Source organism: Bactrocera latifrons, unplaced genomic scaffold (assembly GCF_001853355.1).
Source record: "Bactrocera latifrons isolate USDA-ARS-PBARC rearing strain unplaced genomic scaffold, ASM185335v1 scaffold_44, whole genome shotgun sequence".
Classification (NCBI taxonomy): Eukaryota; Metazoa; Arthropoda; class Insecta; order Diptera; family Tephritidae; genus Bactrocera; species Bactrocera latifrons.
In genome coordinates, this window is record NW_017537090.1 from 63,363 (window position 1) to 71,808 (window position 8,446).

An 8,446-nucleotide genomic window follows, 5' to 3' on the forward strand; every position below is an offset into this window, starting at 1 on the left:
GCGAAATTCGAGATACGAGTGGTGTGAAGCTTTAGCTGAAAGGATTTATGAAAAATTGGAACCCGGTGTTTCAGTAGAGGAGGAGATTGTATCTCTGGGGAAATCCATGGGTCTAGAGGTGGAAGAGAGAGACGTGAACGAGCTTATCGAGGAGCACACCCAGGAACTGACGACTGAGGAGATACAAAAGTTACAGTCACAGCAGCATACTGAGGTTATGCAAGAAATTGGTTTTGAGGAGTCAGAGGAGGAGGTTATTTCTACAAGTGAGATAAAGGAGATCTTAGGAATGTGGGAAAGGGTTTCAAAGTTCGTGAAAAAAAAACACCCAGGAAAGTGGCAAAATGTCGTGCATCTGACCTTTTTAATGACCTTGCCTAACTCATTTCCGGTACATTCTGAGAGGGAGGAAGAAAAAAAACCTCCTTGGACATGTTTTTTTTAAACGGTCTACAGCTGAAAGCGAGAAAAATATAGCGAAAAAGGCAAAGACCAGTGAGGATACCTAATTTATTTCTTTACATTTTCTTTTTTGTTTTTGTGTAATAAGTATTTGATATTTATAAATACGTTTTTATTATTCAAAACCACGTAACAAAAATAACTGGGGTGACATTTTGTAGGTTGGAACGGATTAATGGTAGTTCAATTGTTTTGTATGGGGAAATTTGCTTCGAGATACGAGTAATTCAAGATAATAGCAAGGTTGCGGAACGAATTAAGCTCGTATGTCGAGGTACCACTGTATATTGGAACTTATCAATATGCTGGGGCTAAGTCTGCCGTTATCTTAAGTAAAGAATCTTACCAGAACGATTAAAATCGCCAGACGAAGGAAAAATGTGTTCAATCGATGACAAAGTCCATCGAGGTCATTTCAACGGCTTATGGAAAGTCTTGGATTGAGCTTTATAATTTATTTCAGTAGGGCTTACTACTTCACTACTCAACTATTCACAGAATTCGACCTCGTCAAACAGTCTCTATAATACTTTATCGCTTAAGCTAGATAATTTAAAACGTTTCTGTACACGCTCTGCCTTTTTTGTGCTTTATTTTCACAAAAAAAAAAAAAAAAACGATTGAAAACTGAAGACAACAAGGAACACTGCAATAAGAGTGAGGAAAAAAGCGGCAAAAAATAATGTCCAAAAGTGCCTCAAGGCTCTGTTTAGCAAAACGCCACTGACACTTAATTCAAAGGAAGGAAACTTCATAGTAGTAAAAGATTATGATCGCGATCGCAGCAACCAAAAACACTTAAATCGGTATTGCACCTGACCGAGGTGGAGTTTGGATGTATGCCCCACAAACCCTACTCATCTAACACCCTCCTCCCTTTGGCCCGACCCCGTCGAAACAGCACGTTTCCTGGGCCTCCCGTTAGATGACCTTAACGACCAGCCTAACGGGAGCTTTAAAGCTTTTACCAGTATTTTCAAAATTCTATTAGCAACGTGCACTATAAGCAAATAATAGAATGTTGATGCCTGTTTCAGTCATCAAGGACCCTGAAGGTCTTAAGAATCAACGACACAATGTTTTGAGTTTCTTAAAACAAAACCTCAACAAGACTTAAGAATTTATTGTACCAACTTTTCAATAGTTTGGCTTTTATTTCGACTCATTCGTCATTTACATTCCTATTTAACAAGTGTTAAGATCTTTAATTTAAATACATATTTCAATTAATTTTGTATTTAAATATTTACGTGTCGATTTCAATGTTAAAATGGCAGTTTTAAAGTTTTAGCTATTTATTTGCCGTAACTTTTCCCACATTGCAGCTGTTGAATTTGTCGACTACAGTTGACTTCGCTTTACAATAAGCTACGGAATATATTCGAATAACTCTAACCAAATATTTATATAATGGAATTAAATCAGAAGTGAATAAATTAAAGTTGTTTTTTATTTCACATTGATTTTATTTAATTCTCTTAAAGAATCACATTCTTCACACAATTTATTTTCAGTGTATTCGCACATTACTATTCATTAATAGTTTTTGTCGTAGTTTTTATTCAATTTAATTGTAATTGGCCAAAATGTTAAATATTTAGTTATATACTTTCTCATACTATATTGTTTCACTTTTTAATAGCTGAACATAAAAATGGAAATTTACGTTAATAATAGAGTAACATACATTTGCAACGCTTGCATAAGTAATGCAAATAAAGCAATTAAATAGAAGAGTTTATTAACTTCGCAGAAAGAATAAATATTCAACTCAATTGCATTACTTGCACTTGTGTTCAGCAACTGCAAGAGTGTGCATGTGTATAAAAGTGCCAACATTACAATAAATGCGTCGGCACCATTTAAATAATTATCTTTTATATCATTATAATAAGCATAATAAGACTCTTCTAATTTTAATAATACGAAAAAATGCAGCTTGATCATTAGTTATTGACTTTAAGTATTACATACGACGAATTACATTACAACTTAGCAACATTACACAGATACATTTCATTGTATTACGAAGATTTAACACAGCATACGTAGAAAAGGTTGATGTCTGCGTTAACCTCAATTATATCTGGCTAACCGTTGCGAGTTTTCGTAAACGATGCCAAATTGCACGATCGACGTACTTAAAACAGAATTTTAAAATAAGTGGAATTTTATAAATTGCATAATAGGTAGAGGAGGAAAACAATTCTGCGAGCACAGTCTGATACATATATGATTATGTCATGGTGCCAAATACAGGATTATGACGACAAATTCCTGGACCATATTCCTCATAAGCAGCCTTTGTGTGGCACACTTGATAAAACTCAGGCTGCAAGGTAAAAAACAAAGCGTATGAGTATATATAAGCCTTACGTACTTTGAGCAATAAAGGTAATTACCGTGGATGCCAACATGCTGCCTCCAAACCACACAGCATATCGCTGCATATGATGTGTTATGACTTGTACATCGATTGGTTTTGGCTAAAAACACACAATGTAGGTATGGATGTGTTATTTCTTTAGGCATGCCAATTTATGCTTACCTTAATGCGGCCTTCAGATAAGTTTTCGCTGATTCGGAGGCGTGTGTCAACAGATCGTTTGATATCACGCTGTAAACGGCGTCCGAAATCTTTGAACATCGTGGAACCTCCGCTCAATACTATATTATTGTATAGGGGTCGTCGCACATCAATCGGGCAATTTTGTATGACGTTGTCTACGATTTCCGATAGTGGAGTTGTGAAATCGGGGTTCGAAAATTCGGGATGGAAGAAAATCTCAGGTCCTAAAACGTAGGTAATAAATTTTTAATATGAAAGAGAAAATTTATATGCATAATATATAGTGCATACCTAAGAAACGTTCGTAACCTACATCGACGCTGAATGGATTCTTGGTCACCGCATTTGTACCCGTATAGTTGCGTATCCATTTGCCCGGCTCCGTATCATATTTGGCAAATTCTTTGGCAATGTCTGGACAAATATAACAGTGCTTCTCCTTAATCGCTTTGGCAGTTTCTAAACTTTGCTCTGGCGGTATGCCTACTTCACGTTCGCGCAATAAACTCTGTATGAATGAGGTGATATTGCGACCAGCAATGGGAATATGTTTGATACAAGAACCAATTACGTAGCCCTCAGCCTGAAAAGAGTTTTGTAGATAAAAAATTACACATATCTGCTTGAATTTTGTACAGAAAATTTTCTATTAGCGGTAAAATAAATATTGACATATTGAGCATTCATATCGATGACTATTTTGCTGAGATAAGATAAAGTTTCTAATACAATAAGTCGCCGTCAACAATTGAAAGACCACTGTTATATTTATATATGATTTAAATACATACCACGGGTATAACGTGTGTTACACCGTCACCGCTATCGACAACGATGCCTGTTAGTGTACGTCCTTCTACAGGCCTGGCGGCCCAACTCGCGGCCAAAGCAAGTACAGCCTATAGAAAAAATACGTATATATGTGATCAGATTTGATTTTCTTTCAAAATATATACACACACACACCTGCACGGCGATATAGAGACCAGGAACATTAAATGTTTCAAACATAATCTCAGCGGTATATTCGCGATTCTCTGGCGTGTTAAGCGGTGGTTCAGTGAGCAAAAAATGATGATCTTCGGGTTCTGCACGCAGATATTTAAAAATGCACTGCTCCAGAAAACGTTCCATTAAGTCCCAATCTTCCACCAATCCATGACGGACTGGATACTGTAAGCGAAGTTAACATTATTAAGTTAATAATTCTTCTGAAAGTGTTATCTCAAATTATTAGTCATCATTAGTCATGGCGTTTTTATATATTTTTTTTATTTTTTTACTTGCCTTAACTGAGTAACCAGTAGCATCGAATGCCTCGTCGCCAATAAAGAAATCTAAATCTTCAACACCCTTCGTTATTCTCCTGGTGTTAGTGTCACCAACTCGCGCGGTCTCCTTAATTGCAATGGCCGACGGAATAATAAATTGCGGCTCTTTGTTACCCGCATAACCCAACTTTGTATAACTGTGAAATAGAAATTTTTCGTTTCATGAGAAATTTGCAAAATATGGAGTATATTTGCACGCATTTTTCTCCTTTTTTATTTTGCTTTGTTGGGGGCCGCTTGTACACCAATACGTACACATACCGTGATCAATGAACCAGCGACCTCCTTTTTTGCTGCAAATGTTCGCTCACTCACCCTGTGCCAACATCGATCACACAAGCCGGTAAACGTCCTGCCATTATGCTGTTACTTTAATCTTTAACTTTTACACTTTCACAAATAACTTTAACAGTTTTTTATAAGCTAACGCATTAATCTAATAGTAAAATTTATGTTTTTCAACCACACCTTATTTCTTGTTCAACGCACTTTTCCTTCTTTTATCGAGAAACGAAAAAAAACGCTGACATTTAATGATTCTGTCAATTATATGCGTCACAATGACAGTTGACAAACAATAAGAAAAAAACAAATATAACAGTTTGAAGGCATTGCCAGTAGGGTTTGAAGTGACGACGAAAATATTGTTTTGTGTGAAATATGGGTTAATATGTTCACTAAGCAACCATTGAAGCGTTACAATATTATTTTTTTTTAAATATTTGTTGTTTGACAAAAGGTCAAAGTTAATTCAGAATAATTATTTATTGCAATTACATAGTTTTCAATGGTTATTGCTTCTTACGAATTAATTGACTAGAAGAATGGCATCTCTATTCCAAATTGACAGAACGTAGTTGACGAAGGTTTTGCAAAGAAAATAAAAAGTTTTTATCATCTGTAAAAAATTGAAAAGTGCAAATAATAGACAGTGCTATACATTCATATTAAATTTAACGCAATTTTATAAAGTAAATTGAACTTGTAAACGCAATAATTTGTATATGCATTGCAAAACATTAGCTTATTCAATATTTGACATTGGCTGCTGAAATTTAGAGCTTAAAAACGGCAGTGTTATAGTACCAGTGGTCGTATGATACCAAAAAGCAAAAACATATAGAAAGTGGGCGACGTAAGTAGTCTTGATGGAAATACCCCCACCATAATTGAATTTCGTACAACAAAGGCAAGTATGTATGAGGTGCGACGTAATATTGCAAGGTGAAATAATAATAAAAGAAAAAACATGTTTCCTTTAAATAGCTTATCTTTTAGACAAGAAAAGAACAGCAATAAAGAAATAAACACAAGGCTTGTAATCTAACAACTTTTTACAAGCTCTTGTTTCGTGCGCTCTTATATTTAAAATTCGTTGCATTGCTGGTCAACTAACATTAAACCACAGTGTCTACCTACGAGAGCATGGATTTGCAGCATATGGAGAATGGCATCAGTGGCGGTGGCCACGGTGCTGTTGCCGGCCAAACTGCTGGCTTCAGTGAAACGGACTTTCAACGACTTGCCCAAACCATTGCAACAAGCATACAAAAAATATTGCAAAATGGTAAATGTTGTTAACTTGCCTAACTACCATATATTTGTAATTAAAATAAATAAACAAATTACAGTATCAACCATGCAACGTATGGTCAACCAATTTAATACCCCACAGGATTCCCCCGATTTGAAGAAACAGCTGTGAGTTTCCCAAATGAATTTAAAAAAATAATTGTGAATTTTATGTTTTTATTTAATTCAATTTAGACATCAAATAATGACCTACACTCATCAGCTGGTTTCGGATACAAATAATCACTTAAAAGAGGTGGATAAGTGCAAAGAACGCCATTTAAAAATACAACGTGATCGTTTGGTGGACGAATTCACTGCTGCTTTAACAGCATTTCAGGTAAAAGCAATGTACATTTCGTCACAAAATGTTTATGAAACTGTCACACATATTGCATATACTTATTAGATAAAGCAAATATGGTTTCTATTTCTCAGTTCGGTTTTGTCTTTTTATTTTTACATGCACATAGTATTACTCATTCACTATCTGTTTTGAGTTAATCTGGGGTTATCTTTATTATGTGTTTTAAATATTGGCAATAACTACTCTACTAATAAAGACATAAATAATTTCATTAGACCGTGTAGTCGTCTAAAGTACTTTCTAGCAGAAAACTTTGTCTAGTTAGAAAATATTTCCAATGTGATGTTCATATTTTTATACTCTTGCAACGTGTTGTTTTTGTTTACCTAACCGTTGTACGTATCACCTCGAACTAAATAGATACATTCCCGATACCCACGACAGTCGGTTCTAAAATTGTTCAAATTGTCAAGTACAATTTTTATACACTGAAAATTTTTATTACGTTTGCCACAAAGTTTGTAACACCCAGAAGCAAACGTCGAAGACCCTATAAAACCTAGTCTGTAGTCTGTATAAATGCGCTGAAATTTTGAACAAGTGCTTCGCTGCCAAAGAAGCTGCTCGTTTGTCGGAACAGCCGATATCGGTGTATACAACAACAAAAATTCACTTAATACAGTATATTTTACACGTTAACCTTCTTGTTTTTTTTTTTTTTTGTAAAAATTGTATTCAGTTTCATTTGTATGGTTAATAAAACTATGATATTTTAATTGGCATTAATTAATTAATAAATCTATTTTACAATTTGAAAGGGGGTACAACGTAAGACCGTCGATATCGAAAAGAATGCTGTTCGACAAGCGCGTGCGCACAGCTATAATATTAGTAAACCACCGGGCACGAATAGCAGCAGTGGCAGCGGCGGTGGCGGTACCAGTGGCAGCAACAACAGCGGCTCATTCTTCGAGGATAATTTTTTCAATCGTAAATCGAATCAATCACAGCAACAAACACAAATGCAGGAAGAAATCGATTTGCAAGCGCTGGAAGAACAAGAACGACAAATACGCGAACTGGAGGTAAACATAAATTCTATAAAAGTAAATTTGAAACTTATAATTAATGTAAACTTATCTTATATTAGGAAAATATTGTGGGTGTAAATGAGATATACAAGAAGCTTGGTGCTATGGTGTACGAACAGGGTCTAACCGTTGATTCAATTGAGTCGTCCGTGGAACAGACCAGTGTATTTGTGTCACAGGGAGCCGATAACCTGCGTAAAGCCAGTTCGTATAAAGTAAGTCAGTTAGTTGCAATAAAGTTTTATTTAATCAATTTGTACAATCAACTTTCTGTATTAATTTCAGAATAAACTACGCAAGAAGAAGCTCATATTGATCGGCATTCTCTCTGTAGTACTTTTCATCATCATTATGATACTGGTATTCGAGTTTAAAAAATAATTGCAAATGTGAACGAAAGAAAGTATTTTTTGCTGGCACTATGTTTTTGTTTTTGCATTCTACCATAAGCTGCTGCAAAGTTGCACTTAAAGTTTGTTTCGAACTTAAACATACATACATATATTTAACAGTTCAGGTGATATTTGAAAGCAAGCACTTTCCATGGAAGTCTAAATATATTAATAATAATCGACGATAACTTGTTAAAGTAGATGCAGAAGAAATCATAAGTGATGAAAAGGCGCATCCATTGTCAGTTCGCCAATTTGTACAAAATATGTATAGTATATGTATGTTTTCCAGTTTGAAACGGGTTGCATCACTTAATTTGCCACTTTAAACAACAAAAAAGGAAAAATTTCGAAAACGAGACCAAAAATTAAAAAAAAAAAATGAAATATTTATATAAAATGTATATTTTCATTTAGAACAAAACTATTTTGTGGCGGTCGATATTTATATATATATATTATTATATTGTATTATTTAACCTTAATATATAAATTTATACTTTTATGCAAAAAATTATATAAATATTTATTAACTCATATAACATACATATATAAGGCACTTAAATTTGTATGAACGTTAAATACGTTCGTATCTTTATGTATATGGAATTGTAGTGTGCAATTGTTAGCAACCAAAACACGCTTTGTGCTAAATGCCGAACGCTTTTATATTAATCCGCACTCAGTATGCGTACACAGTTCTTGTTTTCTCAAATTTACAC

The 8,446-nt window shown here is 34.6% G+C and overlaps 2 protein-coding genes across 3 annotated transcripts; one reads left to right on the plus strand and one right to left on the minus strand.

The window, feature by feature from the left end:
- Positions 1 to 1,894: 1,894 nt before the first annotated feature.
- LOC108972944 (actin-related protein 3) lies at positions 1,895 to 4,906 on the minus strand. The gene is made up of 8 exons (XM_018939896.1): positions 4,678 to 4,906; positions 4,319 to 4,499; positions 3,998 to 4,204; positions 3,823 to 3,930; positions 3,323 to 3,614; positions 3,011 to 3,255; positions 2,865 to 2,948; positions 1,895 to 2,794 (listed from the first exon to the last, which is right to left on the minus strand). Exons 1-8 carry the CDS (start codon positions 4,719 to 4,721, stop codon positions 2,699 to 2,701), a joined length of 1,257 nt encoding a protein of 418 aa, XP_018795441.1. The 5' UTR covers positions 4,722 to 4,906; the 3' UTR covers positions 1,895 to 2,698.
- Positions 4,907 to 5,208: 302 nt separating this feature from the next.
- On the plus strand, positions 5,209 to 8,106 carry LOC108972945 (syntaxin-7). 2 transcript variants are annotated; one of them, XM_018939898.1, is made up of 7 exons: positions 5,209 to 5,586; positions 5,641 to 5,929; positions 5,994 to 6,063; positions 6,130 to 6,274; positions 7,060 to 7,326; positions 7,392 to 7,547; positions 7,618 to 8,106. In XM_018939898.1, exons 2-7 carry the CDS (start codon positions 5,788 to 5,790, stop codon positions 7,711 to 7,713), a joined length of 876 nt encoding a protein of 291 aa, XP_018795443.1. In that variant the 5' UTR covers positions 5,209 to 5,586; positions 5,641 to 5,787; the 3' UTR covers positions 7,714 to 8,106. The 2 variants fall into 2 exon arrangements, with proteins under 2 accessions (XP_018795443.1, XP_018795442.1); XM_018939897.1 differs by having other exon boundaries at positions 5,209 to 5,555; positions 5,629 to 5,929.
- The last annotated feature ends 340 nt before the right edge of the window (positions 8,107 to 8,446 follow it).